At 32.3% G+C, this 21,770-nt stretch overlaps 3 protein-coding genes across 3 annotated transcripts; 1 reads left to right on the top strand and 2 right to left on the bottom strand.

Annotated features, from left to right (window-relative positions):
• Positions 1 to 402: 402 nt before the first annotated feature.
• On the bottom strand, positions 403 to 2,036 carry ARFC1 (ADP-ribosylation factor C1). Its single transcript, XM_078304519.1, has 2 exons — positions 1,696 to 2,036; positions 403 to 916 (listed from the first exon to the last, which is right to left on the bottom strand). The coding sequence occupies exons 1-2, from the start codon at positions 1,885 to 1,887 to the stop codon at positions 542 to 544; spliced, it is 567 nt and encodes a 188-aa protein (XP_078160645.1). The 5' UTR covers positions 1,888 to 2,036; the 3' UTR covers positions 403 to 541.
• A 3,133-nt stretch (positions 2,037 to 5,169) lies between these two features.
• On the top strand, positions 5,170 to 9,762 carry RH36 (RNA helicase 36). The gene is made up of 7 exons (XM_078304517.1): positions 5,170 to 5,700; positions 5,877 to 6,021; positions 6,247 to 6,569; positions 7,296 to 7,499; positions 7,867 to 7,948; positions 8,725 to 8,823; positions 9,269 to 9,762. The coding sequence occupies exons 1-7, from the start codon at positions 5,246 to 5,248 to the stop codon at positions 9,392 to 9,394; spliced, it is 1,434 nt and encodes a 477-aa protein (XP_078160643.1). The 5' UTR covers positions 5,170 to 5,245; the 3' UTR covers positions 9,395 to 9,762.
• Positions 9,763 to 11,746: 1,984 nt separating this feature from the next.
• LOC144555611 (auxin-responsive protein IAA4-like) lies at positions 11,747 to 13,321 on the bottom strand. The gene is made up of 4 exons (XM_078304007.1): positions 13,177 to 13,321; positions 12,712 to 12,917; positions 12,517 to 12,616; positions 11,747 to 12,219 (listed from the first exon to the last, which is right to left on the bottom strand). The coding sequence occupies exons 1-4, from the start codon at positions 13,305 to 13,307 to the stop codon at positions 12,141 to 12,143; spliced, it is 516 nt and encodes a 171-aa protein (XP_078160133.1). The 5' UTR covers positions 13,308 to 13,321; the 3' UTR covers positions 11,747 to 12,140.
• Positions 13,322 to 21,770: the final 8,449 nt, after the last annotated feature.

The following is a 21,770-nucleotide window of genomic DNA, read 5'->3' as shown; positions in this document are numbered from 1 at the left end:
TGGAAAAAAAAAGGGTACATTTTGTTAAAGCGGCGTAATATGGACATAGCGCCATGATGTAATAAACGCTATTTACCTTGGCCAGGGATGAATCAGATAGAAATGGAAAAATTTGCTCAAAATGGCACCTTAGCAAACCTTACCAGTAGCATTTCATACTGAATCTGAACAATGTATGGAGAAAAATGACAGCTAGGAACAGTACCATAAAAAAGATGACAGATGTCCTTTTCATTTCTTGGCCATCATGATCAACACGAACTATCACCACTGGTACGGTGGTACCATCATGTTTTCTCGGATCTGGGTACGAACCCTCGAAAAAATGAAAACAAAACCAGACTTAAAAGAACCCTAAAATTCAACTACAGTGATAAGAACGGGTAAAAACAGAAATAAGAATTGAAAACACAAACTACTATTCCTATTTTTCCAAAGCAACCAAGATACATAATAAAGGTTTGGGCCTGGAAATGGACCCAATAAACATGCAGAAAATCGTGTACCAACAATCCCCTTCCCCGAAATTAGAAAAAAAGAATTAAGTACTAGAGGATGCTGTCGTGGATTTCCCGGCCACTTTCTCAGCAATCCAGCCAAGTCCATCATACAAACCGTCTCCTGTCAGAGCAGAGCATGCCTGTATATGCCAATCGTGGTTTTTTATACTGTGCAATGACATGGTATCAGTTATCTCAGCTGGTGACATGGCATCTTTCAAATCTTGTTTGTTGGCAAACACAAGCACGACAGTATGCTCCAGGTCGCCATGACTGAGGAGGCGGAACAGCTCATCCTTCATGATGGATATGCGTGCACGGTCGGTGCTGTCTATCACTGCTATCACCGCGTGGGTTCCACGAAAATATGTGGTCCATGATGGCCTCAGGCTTTCTTGACCTCCCAAGTCCCATACCTGCCTCAAGCACACAAATATATCAGATTCTTTTTCGAAGATACCATATAGAGAATAATTTGTTTTCGAGTTTATCACAGTTTCAGTTTCACGCTATTCACAGTAAATGCAAATTATAACCAGCTAATCCTGAGTGTTTCAATTCATAGTAAATGCACGAACATACAATACCTTCATCATGGATAACTGAGAGCTGAATATAAGTGTTTACTAATCAACTTCTGACAATATAAATTTAAAGAAAAAGGTAGGATACCATACAAAATTACAAATGTAGTTTGAGAATCGGTAACCAAGATGCTATCACAATTCACAACCAGGGAATTAATTTTTGAAATTAATAAAGAAATTATTTTCTGACAGATATCAAATTTCCGCAAACTTACAATGATTGAATAAGATGAGAAAAAGGAATTCTAGTAAAGGTGTCTCAGTTTTGATCAGTAACTACTAATTAGCTATGCCAGTATATAGAACAATTGACTGACCCCACTGTCAGCCTGTAAAAACATCTAGCTTGCTAAAAAAAGTTCAATTGTGTTGGCTTCAACACAAAAAAGTCCCAAGGAAGCACTTATCCAGATCAAGCTCCCTCATATCTAGTCCCAAGGTAATTCAGTTGTTATACAACAATTGTTCTATAGCATTTCTTTTCTCTATAAAATTCCTTTCACAGAAAATTACTCAGGACTCCAATTGTTCCTTCTCTGGAATTTTGAAATCCTAAAATCCAATTCGAGTTTTGGTTTATCTGAACTATAATAGAAGAGAGATCTGACCTCAAATCGAATATTCTTATAGACAACTTCTTCGACGTTGCTTCCAATGGTGGGATTGGTGTTAACCACCTCGCCAAGATGCAATTTGTAAAGCGTTGTAGTTTTTCCAGCGTTGTCGAGTCCGACAACGACGATCTTGTACTCCTTTGCGGGGAAAAGCATGAACCAGAATTTCGACATTAGCACTCCCATCTCGATTCTCTCTTACTCCGAAGCTTATCGATCTATCAATTGATGGAGACGAAGAGATGAGAAGGAAGCTATCAGTTCGCTTGATCGGAGCGAATCTCTTCACTTTTGGTCCCTTTTTCTTCTTTATTTTAGACTTACGATCGAAGGCGGATCTGAAAAATTGAACTGGAACAAGTTATCTATAGACTTAGGGGTTGTCCAATGCTCGTCTGACCAAATTCGTCCTCATGACCGGTTAGCTCTGTCCGATTGAATTAAGATTCGTGTATACTTGATTTGAGAGAAAATTGAAGTTATGGAGCGAATCTTGATAAGTATCGGACAGTTAGGATGGAACGTAGGACCAAATTTGGTCAAATGCACCTTGGGAAAGGGAGATTATTCAGGTCTTCGTTTATCCTTTGCCTTTAGGCTTTAGCTAGTCTATAGCCGATAGGTTGGAATTCACATCCTCTGAGATATCTCAGATTTTTCGTGACTTTTTGGAAAATCTAAACCGTTCAAATACGTTCTACACGAATCTCGAAGCTCAAATAATACTGGCCCCCTACGTCACCCCGAATAGGCACCGGACACGTCGGTCACGCAAAATAAGAGATATCTCAGAGGATACGCACTCTGTATGCTGACTGATCTATCCTGCACATACGCACATCAGGAATTTTCTTTTCTTTCAATCAATAAAAAAAAAAAATTCCTGCTGGAAAGAGAAGGACGGAAGGCGGAGGTAAAATTTAAAAAAACGAACTATGTTATATTGTTGGTGCGGTGTGAAAGGGAAGATGAGCCTCACACAGTCACACAACAATTATACGGGTCAAAGTAGACTGCCGCAACATGTAGTGTGAGGTTATTTCCTTACACCGCACTGTTGATGCGAATAGATGGGAAAAAAATGTGTCATGTCATATTATATTATATTGTGATTAATATGTTGTGATTTTGGTCTCGTACTGTATGATGTCTCACGTGATTTTAACATAAAATTTTAATTCTCGCTATTGGGACAGCTCAGAGTTCAAAGCCTCTGAAGTAACTTAAATTTTAGTTCAGATCTAAACCATCCAATCAAAATCCGATCCAAGTGGAATGCAGGAGGCTGAAACAGATCTGATAGTTCAGTTCTAAACTCAAAATTTGTGTTACTATAGATGATTTAAGTCAACATGTCGTCACTCACCCGGAATTTTTATTTATAGAAAAATAAAAAAAAAATATCGACAATAGTGAAAGGTTTTGTCAGAATTTGAAATCTAAGAAAACTTCATGATTTATAACGTCCAGCGATTTTGTCATAATTTGAAATATAAAAAATATTGACAATAGTAAAAGGTTTTCTCAGAATTTGAAATCTAAGAAAAAATGGACGTTATAAACCACAACGTCCTGATTAATGAAATCTAACCCGCTAATTAGCGAAACATTAAAAAAAGAAGGACATTCATTTCAATAGCATCCAGACACCATGAATAAAAAAAATAAAAAAATTAGAGGATATTATGTATTGTAGATATCTGAAAAATAGATTGTTTTTTGGTATGATTTCTGAACGTTACATATAGTAACGTCCTGATTTTTTTTTCGTTTTTTTTTTATTAAGTTGACTAAGAGTTAATTATCTTTATAATTTAAATGTTATGGTTAATGACACCCGCTAGATGTTATAAACCATAACGGTTTTCTTACATTTCAAAATCAAACAAATTATTTCACTATTTTCAATTCTTTTTTTTTTTTTGGATTTTTCTATTAATAAAAATTTCGACGTCACTCACAGTCGCACATATGCCCTCACATTTTCTTTCCATGTCGTATCCGAAGGTGGCGAAGCGATCTTTTTTTTTTTTTTCTAAACTTCCCTAGACCCTAATTCCTATCATAGTGACAAACGAAAAGTCTAGATTCGGTTCGGCGAGTTCAAATATTCGTTATTTAGGTATAATTCGGGAATGATTCAGTATAATAAGTAAGCCCAAAAAAAAAATTTCAAAAAAAAATCAGCAAAAAAAAATTTAATTTTTTTGTTGTTTTTCTTGCGAATAATACATGACTTGCGTTTTATTCGTGAATAAAATGTATTATACGTTTTTTTTTGCGTTTTATTCGGAGTTCAGTTCGGAAACGTCAAAAAAACGTTTTATATGCGAATTAAATGTGTATAAAACATGAGTCATGTCACTATGATCCCTATTAATAATGACTCGTTATATCTTGCCTACTAAATTCCCTATTCATGACTCGTTATAAGTTATAACCTTCCCTAATCCCTATTAATCATGACTCGTTATATCTTGCCTACTTATTGTACGACGCAGAAACTCTTTAAGAAAGATTCTGCAAAAATCGGAGAAAATTATTGAATTCGCATCCTCAAACTTTGAGTGTTTTTTTAAATCGCAACCGTTATACGTCTGCACGAATCTCAAAAATTGAGCATCCTACACGTCGGTCACGCAAAAGTTGAGATACCTCAGAGGATAATCACTCAAAAATCAAAATTCTTACACTGTGATCGACTGATCGGAACACTTCAACATTAAAAAATGAGTTCAATTCAATAGAAAAAAAAATTAGAAGATATGATATAGAATTGAATTTTATTCATCGGAACTTTCAAGCGTAGAGAGAGAATTCAGTGTTTAGAGTAACAAAAAAAGTCAAAAGTTTTCACTTAATTTACAAAAGCTACCATTAAAATCTACCGACTAGGGTTTCGAATTTAGTATGAAAAATAATTATAAAGTAAAAGCCACATACAGAGAATTAAAGTAAATACGTAGAGAAAAAAAAAATCTAATTGAAAGATTTATCCTCCATTAAGTGCTCCGAAGCACCAGATCTTAGTTCTATACATAAATACAAAGAAAGAGAAAACGAAGAGCTATTACGTCTTAACACTTCGCTAAATTCGATTCTCGTCAAAAACCTTCACTTTTGACACAATTTTGTTGAGCGACATTTTTCTTCTCAAATCCTGTCGAATCGATTCTCGATGTTTTAATCTTCGCTTCCAATCACGAACACAACGCGAATTCCTTTTCCATTTCGTATTTGAGAAATCGTGTCGCCATTCCGACCGATCACAGGGTTAAAGATTTATTCTGGAACCTAAGACTATTGCATGGAAAATCAACGATCTGGATTAATTCCAGCTTGATCAAACTCAATCCGGTGTATAAGGATTAAGGAAACAATAGGAAGTTATTTTTGAGATTCGGGGCAGGTTAAAAGAACGGTTGGGATCGACCAATTGCACTGGATGTGAGCTCTGATTTCACAGGGGTTTTGATTAGGGTATACTCATTGCGGGTTCGGAGCCGAGAAAAGAAGAAGAAGAAAAGAGAATTAGAAGAAATAAATGGAAGCTGAAACGCCAGCGCCGGAGCAGGCGGCCTTTCGCATCTTTTCCACCTCTAAACCCAAACCTAAACCCGAACCCGAACCCGAACCCGATAACCGACCTTCCTCCCCTCCTAAACCGCCTATCAGAACCCAATCCAAAACTACCGTCGAATCCGATTCCTTCTCCGACCTTGGTTTGTCCGAATGGGCGGTCGCCACGTGTCGGGAGCTGGGCATGCGCCGACCTACACCTGTCCAGCACCAGTGCATCCCTCGCATCCTCGCTGGTGACAATGTCTTGGCCGTGGCACCGACGGGAAGTGGAAAGACCGCCGCTTTTACCCTTCCGATACTTCACCGACTCGCCGAGGAGTTGTTCGGAGTGTATGCGCTGGTTCTTTCTCCGACACGAGAGCTTGCAACTCAGTTGGCAGAGCAATTCAGAGCTCTTGGTGCGCCTATTAATCTAAGGTAGAAAGGGTTTTCATTAGGAATAGTTCATTTGTAATTATATCTCAAATTTGGGTTATTTTGCTTATTAGGCTACCTCTGATTTAGCAATAATTGTAATGAGCATTAGTGTGTATTGTTTTTCTATGTTGATAAATAATATGAAGCTAAATTGTTATTTTAATTTTTTTTTCAAGGTGTGTGGTAGCAATAGGGGGTTACAATACAATTGATCAAGCAAAGGCCTTAGCAAAGAAGCCTCATGTTGTTATAGCTACACCGGGGAGACTTAGAGCTTTGATGGAGGGTGTTGAAATTGCTGCAGCTTTCTCCCATACCAAGGTTTGCAGTAAAAAAAATTATTATCATGGGGCTCTGGTTAACCTCTTTGTTACCTCTCGTAACCTAGGAAGGAATGTCTCGTAAATGACATACTAAATGCTTTGTAGAAACATAGATGGTATTTCCTTCAGTTAATTGGGATGATGCACATGATAGTTATCATTTGAAAATGTGCTTTTCCTTAAATGATTACTGGTTCAAGAGTCTTAACTTGTATGTTCTTAGTTTTTGGTGCTGGATGAGGCAGATAGGGTCTTGGATGCAAATTTTAAGGAGGATCTCGATGTAATTCTCCGTCTTTTACCCAAAAAACGGCAGACGCTGTTCTTCTCGGCTACCATGACTGGTAATTTACAAACACTTTCAAAAGTTTCTGGAAATAAATATTTCTTGTTCGAGGGGGACAAAGGGGGCAAGACAGTCGAGACCCTGAAGCAACAATACCTCAAAGTACCACCTGACTTGAAGGAGTTATACCTCTCTCATATTTTATCTAACATGGAGGAAGACGGCACCCGTTCGGCCATTGTATTTGTTTCTACTTGTCGGTATGTTTACTTCTGTACATATATTAGTTAAGTAGGGGTTCAAATGCCTCATGTCTTTCATGCCTCACATTCTTATCTCCGTTTTCGAATTTCAAGCAGTCGATCTGAATCGCTCAACGTGATCTCCATATTAAAATATGCTTGGAGACCAAATTTTATTTATTTATTTTTTCTTGGAAATTTTTTACTACCTTTTTGGATAGGTACAAAATCACTACTTTTCAAAAGATTCTGTACCATCCAAAAACAGTGATTTTGTACGTATCTAGAAAAATATTAAAAAAAGTTCCAAAAAATATGAAATTTGGTCTCCAAATATATTAATATGGAGATCATGTTGAGCGGTTTGGATTGACTGCTTGGACTTCAAAAACGGAGAAAGATGTGAGGCACGATTTGAGCCTACTCTATTAGTATTACTTATTCTTGTTTTACCATCCTGCTATACTTTTATGTTGTGGGCCCTACCGGAAGAAAATAGGTTATTCTGGCTAGTTTGGTTGTGCCCCATTCAATCCCTTTTTTAGAATTGATTGCGGATCGAGGCATATTTTCTCAATTTAAACCTCTGTGAGATAGTTTTGGTTGAATGGAGGATTAAATGCAAATCCGGAAATTGATATCAGTTGTATTACTGGCTGTTAATCGAGCCTTAATAGTACTACCATATCTTATTACCGTGATCAGTAAGCATGAGTAATATACTTATTTGAATTATGTTCACAGAACGTGTCACTATCTAGAGCTATTGTTGGAAGAGGTGGGTCAGGCGGCAGTGGCGCTGCATTCCCACAAGTCACAATCTCTCAGGCTTGCCTCACTGAGTCGGTTCAAATCTGGTCAGGTGCCAGTGTTACTTGCTACTGATGTTGCTAGCCGAGGCTTAGACATTCCAACGGTTGATCTTGTTATCAATTATAACATTCCTAGGTTTGTTTAATTCCAAATCTCACTCTTCTCCCTTTCATTTATATTATGTACCAGATCTCAGTGCCATTGTAGGCAGTTTGGGGTAGTTATGTACCTGCTACGGGTCATTCCTATTTTAACCCTAATTTTGTTTTACCAGTACATGTCACAACCTCATGTCTGTCATATTTGTTATTTATGCTGCTGCATCCTTTTTTATTTAAGTTGGTACAAAAAATTTATATTATGCTAATCTATTTCCTCAACTCCATTTTTTTTCTTTTTCCAATTTGTTCTGAGGCTGTCCAGCTAATTAATTGAAATAGAGATATGGTTGAATTATTTTATGTGCCAATAATACTTTATTTTGACATATTTTTGATTTTAGAGATTCGAGTGACTATATTCACCGAGTGGGAAGAACTGCCAGAGCTGGCAGAGGTGGCCTCTCTATAAGCTTCATTACCGAGGTTCAACTCTCTTTATTCTGTATCTGTGAGCAATATATATATATATATAGGACGTGGCTACGGTGCTATGGGTAGCTAAGAGGCCTCCGTGCTACGGCTCGGATTTCGAGTTTTCAAAATCCTAACGGTCGATCCGAACCGTTCATCTTGTTCTCCATATTAATATGTGCTTGGAGACCAAATTTTACATTTTTATGAATTTTTTTACTATTTATTAAGTCACTTTGAAAACCCCTGATCCAACGGTGGCTTAACCCAACAGTAAAACCAGAAACTACCGTTGGATCAGCGGTTTTCAAAGTGGCTTAATAAATAGTAAAAAAAAATCATAAAAATGTAAAATTTGGTCTCCAAGCACATATTAATATGGAGAACAAGATGAACGGTTCGGATCGACCGTTAGGATTTTGAAAACTCGAAATCCGAGCCGTAGCACGGAGGCCTCTTAGCTACCCGTAGCATATTAGCCAAAACCATATATATATATATATATATATATATATATATATATATATATATATATATATATTATATTTTGGCCATTTATTTCTCTTTCCTACAAGTGAGAAGTTCTTTTTCTGTTTTCAAACTTGAAACAAAAGACATGGAGAAGACAAATGCTTCACTTTGTATATGCAAAATATTTTGTATCTAGCTTTACTTTTTTTGTCTTTTGGCGAGATCATTATCTTATAGTTCTGTTTTATTTGCAATTAGGATTTGTCATATTTTTTTAATGTTAGTGAAGCTTAAACAAATCGCATGGTGGTTTACAGAGAGATGAATCTCTTGTGCATGAGATAGAAGGTGTTATTAAAAGAAAATTAGGCGAGTACAACTGTGATGAGAAAGCTGTTTTTGAGGATATTACTCAGGTAATTTTTTTATTTTTTTTTAGTTTTAACCTAATTTTTATTTTAGAAGGAATTGTTCTTTTTTTTGCCAAATTCAAATGCTATTTTCCAAAGTCAGCAATTTTCATACTGCATATGTTTGATCTGTTAATCATTGAGTTAATACTTGACAATTGAAGATAAGTTGATTAAATTTAAGCTTAAAATAGGTTAAGTCACATGAAATGTGGCCAAATTGAGACATAGTTTTGCAATAGCACTGAAATATTTCATTGATGCAACAATATAGGTTAAGATTATTAGTTGATTATTTATGCAATCTGGTATCACATCATTGTTTCAGTTAAGATTATTATTTGAAAGTCCGGTGGTCTAATGAAGATTTTCGTAGTATCTTTATATAAAGTTTATTTTATCTTAAATGATTAATTATGTTTGAAATATTACATTGATGCAACTTATATAGGTGTTTGTGGCAAGAAGAGTAGCGAAAATGAAAATGATTGATGACGGATTCGAAGAGCAAGCGCAAGAAAGAAAAGAGCGGAAACTAAAAGTTCTTACAGAGAAGGGTATAAAAAGGAAGCGATAATATCATCCCCAAATCAAACAGCTATTATTTTTTCTTGGAAAGGTAATTTAATACATCTTGTGGACCTTAGGTGAGTAATTTGTTATGCAATATTACCCTAGTTGTTAGGCAATTTTGTTATAGGGATCTTAAAACTTGAAAATTTTGGCGCTTACTGTGGGTCAGATCTGATTTGACCCATTACAGGGGAAAGATTGGGCCAAGGAAATTTCAATCCGTATCCGATCCAAATAGGTCGTGGATCAAGTCTGACCCAACCCATTAAAATCGATAGAATCTTATATATTAATGTTAAATGTGAGGCAACCAAATTAGTTGGGATGGTTGATCCTTTGGTTGCAAGAAATTTATATTTTCGAATTTTTTAATCTTCGGGTTTTTATTTGCTTGAAAATCTGAGCCACTGATCTTTCTCGGAAGTTTTCTTCTCCAATTGTTTTTTTTTTTTTCCTTTTCTTTTTATTTGCTACAATGCTCCTTGTTCATTTCTTTACAATTGCTTAATGGTACTTGGTAAATAATTGTATGTTTTGGTTATTTTATACTTGAAATGTGTCTGAAATTAATTAAAAACATCAATATATTATAAGCTCGATTGTACTACAAGTGTATTCTGAAATCATAACTTTGCACAAAAGTGATGTATAAATTGAACTTTTTGCAATTACTTGATGATATTTGGCGTACTAATTTATAAGTTTTGGTGGATTTATGACTACAATGTTACTTGAATTGGCAGGAAAATTATTTCATTTAGAATTTGCACAGAGAAATTTTCTATAAGTTGATATTTAGAAATTTTATGATCGTTTAAAACTTATGTGCTATGAATATTATTTCAACACGTTTTTGCACAAATTTTCTCATTTAGAATTTACCCAAATAAATTTACTGTAGTTGATATTTGTCGAACAATTACAAGTTGTAATAATTTTATGACTTAAAATATGTCCTGAATTAATTATAGACTTCAATAGAAATACAACGTGCTGCCACAAATTAAATTTTTCTGCTATTATTTAACAATATTTGACAAAAATTCTAAGCATTGATAATAATATGACGAGCAAAGCTAGGGTGTGATGTTCTCACCAAGAGGGTTTGGTGAGTATAATTTCAAAAATATATTGAATCGGTTTTAAATTACGAATTTAAATTGTTGAAATTCATGTAGTTCATGAGTTATTTATGTACATGAAATTTTTTGAAAGTTTCAAATTTATTTACTACAAGGTCTAGAAGTCAAAACATGATGAAAAATGAATAAATAAAACAATTTATAAAAGATTTATATCTTTAACCGCTTGACTTTGTTACAAATTAATTCAAAATTTTATGCATAACTCATGAAATACATGAATTTAAATAGTTTGGATTTTTCATTTGAAGCTGATTTGATATATTTTTGAAATTGTATTCACCAAATCCTCTTAATAAGCACATTACATGCTCTAATATGACTCTAAATGTATCTTGAACTGAATAAAAATATGTTGTAAATGTATGTATACCGACAACATAATTTTGGACAAAAAGTTTATGTATGAAGCAAAATTTGCTTCAAAAAGGTGATGGCTTTTGGAGAGTAGCCATGATTTTGATGATTTCATGATATGAGCGACCAAATGTCCAGAAAAATTGCATGCACATCTTAATTTATTGAGAATACTTATTTCTACAAACAGGCAATGTACCATCTGGCTTTCAAGCAATAAAGACACTGTCCTGCTACAAGCTTTAATCAATAAATAGAGACTTTCCGTGTCGTGAATCGTGATATATATATATATCATAAATACGCTTGATGTTGATTTGTCAGTATAGATGTTAGCGAAGTAGTTTTGGCTTCATGCAGCGCACAAACCATTAGCAGCTATTTTGATTCTATAGTCTGTGCGCTGCATGAAGCTAAAACTGGTCTGTTAAAATCTTTACCCATTAGCTATACATGTCCATGGCCATGTGAGAAGATTTCAAAGGTTTTTCAGTTGCAGAAACATTATTTTTATTTTCTGGTAAAGTGTTTACCAGTAAGTTAGAAACCAATATGGGTTTTTCTATGTTTAATGCATGCTAAGCGCCTACAGGCTTCCCCTAAAAAAAGAGAGAAGCTTTCAAAGAGAAGAAGAGAACAGAATTTGACTATTCTATTTTTCTTTGTTTTACCAGATAGATGCCATCTTATCTTCTCTAACAACGGGAATTTAATTCTCAATTTTGCTGTTCTGACTGAATTGGTGCTTGGTTTATGAGATAACTAAGAAATTACCACTTGTTAATTGTTATAATTCTATTAAGAAATCAGAGAACGATTTATCAGATCCCTAGATATATATATTTGCTGTCATTTACGAACAAACAGGAACTTAAATTATATCATAAACGGTTCTTTAATTTACAGGCCAACTTGCTACCATACAAACAAAATAACTAAAGAAAGAAAGGAAAATAAGAATATTTTTTTAAGCTAAGGGTTGAGGAAGCCTTCCAACCCGATTTAAAATGATTTTTTTTAAAGGAATTCATGCTCAAGTTCATCGGAGATATCGAAATGTTCCTGTTTATCCTGCTGAATGCCAGCATACACCTTTAATTCAGTAAGCTTTTCTGATAAAATGCATCTTATACGCTGAATTCTTCAACTGTAAGTTAGATGTCGAAAGCATTATTTCGCTCCATTGGTCATGCTCGAAGGAAATGTGTGACTTGACCGTACAGTTCGATCGGTCCATAAGCTAACCATAAATTAATTTGAATTCATTGTGTCCTTGTTTCCTGATGCGTTCGTCATGATTCTTAACTTCTTGCATGATGATAGAAAATTCCTACATAAATCAAAACAAGAACAAAATATCCATTAACACAAATGGTTCATCAAGAATTTTAGCTCTCAGCGATTTTTCCGTCAGTTGATTTTACTGGTAAGAGGAAATAGTTATAGGCTGGTACTTACCTATACTAGTGCCGTGAAACAAAAAAACACAAAAAAAGTGTTTAAAAATAAATCTTGCTCACTACTGAATCAATAATTTGTTGGGAAATTAAATCATTAATGGCAAAGTATACACACACACACACACACACACAATTGAAATATATAGATGTGTAAATTAAGAACATACTCCCAGGGAACATCTCCAAGCAACATCAGATCTAAGTCTTTATCTTCATATGCAATTGTGTAATCCAGTGTATATTTGCCATCCATTCTTAATTGTTCACCTAAATATTTCATCAATATAAAGATTATTAGTTCATCAAATAATGTAATAACTAATAACATAAATAAAAAAAATCAAAGTATTATATATATATACCTAATGAAAAACATCCAAATAAATTCTCTAAGGCTTCTCTAAGCTCTTTGTATCCCTTGTAGTTTTTCAAATCAACCTTTCTAAGATAAGGTGCACCATCCATGCTCACTTTCACATATCTCCCTGCCATGTCATCCCTGTTCTTCATTAAATAAAAGTTGTTCTTCATGTAAGATCGGACAGGTGGCCAACCGACTAATTGTACCCTGCCATGTTTAATTGGAAGTTTTTAGTCTAAGCACATCCATGCACAACTGGTACCGGGTCGTACCAAAGAGCTATGTTAGTCTAGTTTGAACAGGTTTTATTGTACCGAACCTGACACGTAACAAATTCCATTGATACTACCTTTTGCAATGAGGAAGGAATTAGGAAAGGCATAACTGGTACTGGGTCATACCGAAATGGTACACATCGATTATCAGTACAGCCGGTTGCATTGTTAGACAGAGAACTAAATCTTACTTGGATGAAGGCTTGTCATGGTTGTCATCTTCAACCGATCGACTATCAGGCGAGCTTCTCTTCTTTACATCATCACTTCCGGGTAGGCCGAGTCGGAGCTCTGTATCATTTTCCATCTCAACTCTTGCCATGTATCAAGTTCTAATATTTTTTTCCTTTGCTATTGTAGTTGACAAGTTTAGATATATAGAGAGAGGGGGAGGGGATTAATAAAATTAATAAAATTAATAAAATAAATTAAGAAGAGACAAGAGATGTAGAAAATTGATTGAAGTTGGTCCCTTAGACAATTAGGCAAGGGTGGTGTATAATTAGGTTAATTTGGTCCCATTTGTTGGTGTACTTTTGCTCTTATAAAGGGGACAAGATTGTTCAAGTGTGGGGTCAAATGGTGTTGTCACCATTGATTGGGTTGGGGGAGGTGGGAACATGCATCCGTGTGCTATGGGGTCAAGCCTATTAATTGCATTGCTACAATTAACTTCTTCGGTCATTGTAAATTGCAATTTTATAACTTGGCACGAATCTCAAAGCACAAATAATACTCCCCCCTATCGCCATCTCGACATCCCACCGGCTGAAATTAAATCTGAGCTGTCCATTTTAATTGTGTTGAGTCAGGTACCTGAGAGGATACGGATCCATAATTAGGTGTGTGTGGCAATATCTAGGGTTTGAATTATAGTCAATTAAAACATGTTGAGAAATCAAAGGAAAAAATTTGTTTGTCATGAGTTGTAAATTCTTAATAATTATGATTAACTGGGGATAAATACTTCAATCATTGGTCACGTTTAACTATTTATTTATTTCAAATTTTTAGGTCATCCAAAAAATATGAAAAGTTGTAAAATAAATTAAAATAAAAAAAATGTTGGAAAAAATTGGCCACGTATATGTTATGTCGTACTCGTGATGTTTGTGATGAAATTAATAATGATGTGACTAATTTTCTAACAAGTTGTTTTCTCTGGTAACAAGTTGTTTCAAAATAGTATATTAATTGAGGAGGGTTCAAATGCATCCAAATTTTTGTGTACCCAAATGCATCTTATCTTTTTTCTTCGTTTTTAAAGTCCGAATAGTCAATCCAAACCATTAGATGCGATCTATATATTAAGATGTGCTTGGAGACCAAATTTTACATTTTTTGGAATTATTTTACTATTTATTAAGCCACTTTGAAAATCGCTGATCCAATGGTCCAGAAAATGTAAAATCAGCGATTTTCAAAGTGGCTTAATAAATAGTAAAATAATTCCAAAAAATGTAAAATTTGGTCTCCAAGCACATCTTAATATATAGATCGCATCTAACGGTTCGGATTGACTATTTGGACTTTGAAAATGAAGAAAAAAGATTTGAAAGATAGAGTGCATTTGGGTGCATTTGAACCCTCCTGATATTAATTATAAAATAATTTCAGAAATAGTATCTAACAAGTTGTTCTATATTGTAAAATAATAGTTTTTTTTCCTTCTCTTTTTTTTTTAATTTTTTTTTATCATTCTCGTGCATTTATTAAACTCTGAGTTAGTGAGGCTATGGTAATATGCATATTACGCATCAATATGTACAATGAATCTATGTTTTTATTTTCAAATCTCAAATAGATAATCTGAACTATTAAACATTATCTCTATATAAAAGTATACTTATAGATACATTTTTTTTGTTTTTGAAACTTTTTTTACTATTTTTTAGATAAGTTAAAAACCACACCTTTAAATTGTTCCGAATTTTTAAATCAAGTGATTTTTTATTTATCTAAAAATATAATAAAAACATTCTAAAAAATGTAAATTTTGAATTGCAGGTACATTTTCATATAAAGATATGCTTAACAACTCAAATTAATTATTTGAACTTTTTTTTTTAAGGTTAGTGATTTTTTTTTTTTTTGAGTAAAGGTTGGTGGTCAAGCCACCCAATTATTTAATACACTTGTTATTACAAGCAAATGATTTCTCCCATCCGAGCTTCGAACCCATGACCTCCCACATAGAAATCATATGCCTTTACTACTAGATCAAAGGTTGGTTAGTGATTTCAATTGTTTGAATTTTAAAAACATAAATATTTTAAAATATGAGTAAAGATTGGAGGTCAAGCCACCCAACTATTTAATACCTTTGTTATTATAACAAAATATTTTCTCTATCCGGATTTCGAACCCATGACATCTCACATAGAGATCATGTATCTTTACCACTAGATTAAAAGCTAGTTCTCTACTATTATATAATAGAGGATTACCCTCACTTTACGGTTTGAGATTTAAGCTAGTACAGGGGCAATATTATTGGGCTTTGAGATTTGTGCCAAGTTAAAAAGAACGGTCGAGATGTACTAATTGTAAAAGATTCCCTTATGAGGTAATGGAGAGGATGTGAATTCTATTACCATATATAACCTCACTCTTAAGCTCTTTTATATGTTTATCTACATTCTAATGAAAACTATAATATATATATTAGAAAAAAAAAAAAAAAAACTTGATATTTATATACATATAGTTTTGGATGTTGTTCTTGGCCAGCTAATATTTGCAAGGACACAGCACAGGATTACTAAAAATTGTACAGCTAGGCTGCCTAAATGACACGCTTCTATGCATTAATTGTCTCTGTTTCTCTTCTTCCCTTCATTATGATTTTGTTTTGTTGACACTTGGCAGCGGTGCTCTTCAAAGCTTGTTGGTTGCATGTCTCCTGCTGCATTTAAGCCACCAAGAATTAATTTGATTGCTTCATTTGTGCACTTCTTTTATTTTATTTTATTTTTCTTCTTTTAGTACTAATATATATAGTACTGAATGGTTTCAGTAGTTGTGGTCATAAACATAAATAAACCTTAAAAAAATTATATATTTTTTTCTGAAATAATTTTACATAAATATAAACCAAATTATAAGCATAACCAATTAATCGACCTCTATGGTAAATTAATTTGAAAAATAATATTAAAATTAAAAAAATATATATAATATATTCTCAATTATTTATATAGAATGTGTATCAAATTGGAGTCAATTTGAAATTTGATTGGTTTATTCATCATAAAATCATTAGAACTTCACGGTTAAATTTTTTGAATTGTTTGATTGAAGGCTAGACGTTTTCAAATCATCAACCCAAATTAAATTAGTATGAAAAAAATAATTTTTAATTAATAAAATATAAGAACTAACATAATATTTGTTAATATTTTATGGTAAAAAAAATGATTAATGTTTCGGTTCATTTGGCTTGTTTATTTTATTTGACTGTTAAATGTCAATATAGAATATAAACCATAAACCAAACTACTATTTAACTTAAATCAAATCAAACAAAATTCTATTAAAACCAAATTAATTATTAAACCATTTAAACACATCTACTAATAAGTCAATGAACATGGACCATTTAATTTTTATTATAAGTATTTCCACGAATTTTTTTATTTAAGTTATGATTTTCTTAAAGGCCTTGGCCGGTGTGTTAACTTTAATTTTACCAGACAAAAAAAAAATCTATTAGTAATAATATGAACACAATAAACTAAAAAATTCTTTTTTCTTCTAGAAATTAAGTTTAATGTAGATTTTTTAATTGATAGATTCCAAAAAGTGCAATGTTTTTTATATCATTGTTTCAGAGCAAGCCTCATATTAAACTCACTAAAAGGTTTACAAATTTAATAAAGAAGATCCTTATTTAATAATAGAGCTTAATATTATAAGGAAATCCTTAGCTAATTTGCCAAACAAGTACTATCCATGACATTTGGAAAAACAAGCATTATTCATGCCATTTATTAAGTCAAGTTATTGTGAAATATTGTGTGGAAAAAGCACATATGATTTAAAACTTTTGAATTAAAAAATTAAGAACTACAGTTTTTGATCTAGTGATTAATATAATTATGTTTATCTAGAAAGTCGCAAGTTTAAAATCTAAATGGTGTTGTTCAGCAAGGATCTCTTTAAATCTCCTTAAGACTAAAGGACTTTTATTTAGCTTCTTTAGCCGCTTAATTCTGCCGAATAATGGTTCCTTAGTGCGGACTAAAACAGCCTGCTTGAGTCTCTTTTTGCCCGAATCTTAATTCCCTGCCCTTTCCTTAAGGCACCTCTCCTCTTTCTTTAGCTTCATTTAGTTATCTTAATTCCCTACACCTTAGCTTGCCGAACAATCCCTTCTTAGCGTGAATTAATATTTAATATGTGTTTATTTTTAAATATGAAAAAGTTGAATGGTTTCACTCTAATTTTTGCTCAAAATTTATAAATTCATGTAATATAAGCCGAAAGCTAAAAAATATCCGTGTCGGCATCAATAAATAAGTTATCCACAACACCAAGGATTGTACATGTAAGCAGAAAATTACAGAATTTTTTTATTTAAATAAATTATTTAAAAATAAAACAAAATAATAGATGGATTGTCTTGAGAATTTTATATCATAGAAGAAACCGGAATTTAAATAATAAAAAAAAACAGATAATAGATGGATTGTCTTTAGTTTAGGAATAGAATCAGTATGCTGAATTTTAAATTAGGAACCTGAAAAATTCTAAAAAAATAAGAAAAAAATAAATAAATTATTTCTATGAGATCAGAATTTTCATGAAATTCCATTGCCATGTATTACTTTTATATTATTTCTATATATAAAAATTCTGGAATAATTATCCAGTTCACGAGCATTAAGGAATTATGATCCTTAGAGACATATCTATACCCCAGATATCGTCGCTTCTGCAGAAATTTTTATTAATACCACTGTCAAAAAAAAAAATTATAAATTATTAAAAATTCAAAAAATATCAGGACTTTCAAATTAATATGCAGCTTTATTTTTGAAGGGACGTAGATTGACTTGAAGGCTCTATAAAAAAAAAAAAAATACTATAATATACTTATATTTAAGTTTTTGAGAGGCTACAGATTGATTTGGAGACTCTCTAAGAATGAAGCTGCACATTAACTTGGGACTGTTATTTTCTAAATTTTTCAATTTCAATGGTGTTTTGATTTATTTTATTTTTTAAAATGATATTAATAAAAATTCCGGTCGGTTCTGATAATACCGCATGTTCAAAAGTTAGCTACAGCAAAATGAAAAAAAACATGGAGAGAGAAACTTAAGACCAGAATCCTTCTTTGTTTTTGCTTGGGATATCAAAATGAAACACGGCAGCAAACCCTAACCCTAGCTTTATTTTTCTTTTTCTTTTTCTTTTTCTTTTTCTTTTACGCTTCTGTCGCGCGTCTTAACGCTTTACATATCAGAATGAAATTCTAGAATTGTTATGATGAGTTAGCTTCAATAAATTAAAACTTTATTCAAGGGGATGTATTTGTAATTAATTCTAAATTTAGAAAATAATCCCAACAATAAGCATTCAACTTTATTCAAAAAAATTCTTAAAAGTCCTTTTGATTAATAATATTAGTAAAAAAAGTCTTCTTCTCATCAAAGTGTGTGGAAAATCGGTTTTAGGAGCCAAGATTATTGCTGTAGTTAACTTTTGGGCTACAAATCAAAAGTTTAATCTTATATCTCAACTTAATTTAATCTTACTTTCTGATTTGAAGGACCTGATAGGTTCCACTACAGTTTCCATGGAGGTTATACAGGATTCAACCCATATGCATGGACCAGGGATAGCTTTGATGGATGACGTGTCCGATTCCAGCTCCTCCATATCCTCTGCCAATTTGTAAGGGTACAGTGTCTTTTTTTACTATTGGCATGTCTATGGTGTTTGTGGTGTTATTATAGCTTGTTACTTTGTTGATTACTTATTTTGGTTATGCTAAGTTGTAGTAGGTTTATATGTGTTGTTTTGTTTTGTTGATGTATCGATCTTGTCAGATTGGTACTAATTGGATATTGTATGATTTTCTATTATATGAAAATCGATGGCTAAGCCACTTCTTTCCAAAAAAATAAATAAAAGTGTGTGGAAAATCACAGGTTAGAAATCCAGATGAAAAATTCCTATGTAAATATTAAATAGCTTGATTTCCAACCTTTAATAAGAAAAATTATTTATAAGCGAATTAGATGACTTTCTGTAAATTCTCCTACAATAACTATATATGAATATATGATAATAAAATAACAAGTAGTGCATATAATAAGTCTTTTTTATTTACTAAACCAAAAAATTTATTTATATCATATTCCACAAAAAAATATTCAACCAAAAAATCACATTTTTTGTGGAATTTCAAAAATACTAGGATTGTCAATTCAATCTGCGGCTCTATTCTTAGAGGGGGGGCATATTGAATTAGAGGCCCCAAACTCAAAAATGCACTGTAATATACTGATATTTAGTTTTTTGAGGACCTCCAATTCAATTTTCGGCACTTCAAGAATGAGACTGCATATTGAATTGGAGTATCTGGTATTTTTTGAATTCTCCAATTTCAAGGGTGTTTTTTTTTTTGTTGAAATGGTATTAATAAATTTTTTGGTTTACTAAAGGACCACAATAGCATTTCAAGTTGGTGGCTATCTAAACTTAGAAAAAACGATAGAAATTTGTAAACATGCATCTCATGCTTATAATGGCATGGTTTCGCTTCAACAATGGGCCATTTGTATTAATCATTGTAGGCCCATATGTTGAATTTTTTTTTCTTTCTTTATTTTTTACCTTACTCTCTATAAAACCATGCTTACAAACAATATTTTAGAATAATTTTTAAGTTTCTCATTAAAATCAGAAATACTTAGTCACCTCATAATTTTAAATATTTTTAATTAACTTATATCATATTATATATTTAATTCAAATTTCAACAACGGCATATTAAACGTCTTAACTTAGATTCAAATTTCAACGACGATATATTATATATTTTACGTTTCGGCTCCCAATTTAAATTTGTTGGTTGTCTAATTTCATCAAGATTAAAATCATACATACAGAGACAAAGGAAGCTTATATGAATTGACCCCTATTTTTTTGAATTTTTTATTTACATATGATTTTTTATATAATTTAGAGTAAAATACCACAAGTACTGTGAATTGACTCCCATTTCTAACATGAAAATTTTATATAATTGATTCCCATTATGTATTTGACTCTTATAATTCGGAAGTCTGACTCCGCTCCTGCATACATAACCTTTTTCTGTATCCAATGAATGTTCATGCATTTTCCTCCCACACAACTAACAAAAAAAAAAAAAAATCTTGATATACTAAAAGTATCAAATTATAATTTGTAAAAAATAATAACACACAAGTTAATACATATTCACTGAGCTCTGTTTAATGTTTGTTCCTTGAATGTAGACCATGCATCAAGTCAAAAAATTAATTAAGTAATTAATGTATACAAATGTAGAACACAAATTAAGTTCATTGCATCAAACAAATTTAAATCAGGTGTACAAGTTCTGACTTGTAAGTTGTAACTAAGCAAATTAAGCTTAAAATCACAAACATTCATGGAACCAACCAATAAATCAGAAATTGGAATCAATTCAATGCACCTTTGTTTATTTCAGGCCCAAATTAATTAACTAGATTAAATACATTGCTCTCAAATGTATTGTGCGCTGGAGGTGTACACGTGTCATCAGGTAATAAACGAAAAGAGTTGCTCGTGCACATGGAATTGTCATATTTTTAGGGGCACTCGCACGTGTGGCTTTAATTACAGTTACTTTGATTGTATAATTTGCTCACCACAAATTATTCCAAAACCCCTAATTGAAGGCATTTTTTGTATGTTTAAATGAGTGTAAGGTTCAAAGTCACATCTGTCCATGAATAAATTTAATAACAACAATGAATTCATCTAACCTCATCATTTGTATTTTTGCAAGAATTAGGTGTAGGCTGTAAATGTGAGTTTAAACATTGAGGAAGGCTTAGGTGCGATGGCATAAGGTTTTCTGTGCTACAGCTTCAAAATTCAATTGTATAAATTTCAAATTTCGATCTAAGTAACTCAATAAATTTATTATATAATAAATTTGTAGAATATCAATTTTTATTATTTTTATTATTTTTAGAATTTTTTTAACTTTTTTTTTTTATGATATATGAAAGATGGTAAAAAATGACTTAAAAATAAAAGAAAATTGTCAATGTTTTAGACCATTTTTGTCATCTTTCAAAAATCACAAAAAATAGTTAATTTTTTTCCAAAAATAGTAAAACTTAGTATTCTACAAGTTAATTATATAACAAATTTATTGAGCTACTTAGATTAAAGTTTAAAATTTATACGATTGGTTTTTGAGACCGTAACACAAAAAGCCTTATGTTATCCAGAACACCTAAGCCTTACTCTTAAACATTTACCTTGTTAGATACAAGGCATACTACAAAATATGGACAGAAGTGAAAACATTTAAAGGAGCATTTCATAACACTTCCTAAAAAAAATGCTCCATAACACAAAAAAACAATGTTTTTAAATGTCGTTGCATATGCAGATGCGATCAGCTATCGTAATCAAAATGTCATGCAGTCACATATATATGTACTGTATATGATATCTACACATGCAGTTCATGCGGAGACATAATACTACATAAGCATTATAACCGTAAATATTGACAGCTTATTTTAAAATTCAC

The sequence above is a fragment of the Carex rostrata genome, chromosome 6 (assembly GCF_964058835.1).
Source record: "Carex rostrata chromosome 6, lpCarRost1.2, whole genome shotgun sequence".
In the NCBI taxonomy this organism is placed as follows: Eukaryota; Viridiplantae; Streptophyta; class Magnoliopsida; order Poales; family Cyperaceae; genus Carex; species Carex rostrata.
The sequence above is the reverse complement of the archived record's forward strand: the minus strand, read 5'-3'. Positions and strand labels throughout refer to the sequence as shown.

Coding starts and splice junctions, on each gene's coding strand:
- RH36 (XM_078304517.1), top strand. CDS start 5,246: ATGGAAGCTGAAACGCCAGCGCCGGAGCAGGCGGCCTTTCGCATCTTT. Junction 7,500..7,866: donor ATCAATTATAACATTCCTAG/GTTTGTTTAATT, acceptor TTTTGATTTTAG/AGATTCGAGTGACTATATTC. Junction 8,824..9,268: donor TTTTTGAGGATATTACTCAG/GTAATTTTTTTA, acceptor CAACTTATATAG/GTGTTTGTGGCAAGAAGAGT.
- LOC144555611 (XM_078304007.1), bottom strand. CDS start 13,307: ATGGCAAGAGTTGAGATGGAAAATGATACAGAGCTCCGACTCGGCCTA. Junction 12,617..12,711: donor ATTTGGATGTTTTTCATTAG/GTATATATATAT, acceptor TGAAATATTTAG/GTGAACAATTAAGAATGGAT. Junction 12,220..12,516: donor CTTGGAGATGTTCCCTGGGA/GTATGTTCTTAA, acceptor TGATTTATGTAG/GAATTTTCTATCATCATGCA.
- ARFC1 (XM_078304519.1), bottom strand. CDS start 1,887: ATGGGAGTGCTAATGTCGAAATTCTGGTTCATGCTTTTCCCCGCAAAG. Junction 917..1,695: donor ATAAGAATATTCGATTTGAG/GTCAGATCTCTC, acceptor TGCTTGAGGCAG/GTATGGGACTTGGGAGGTCA.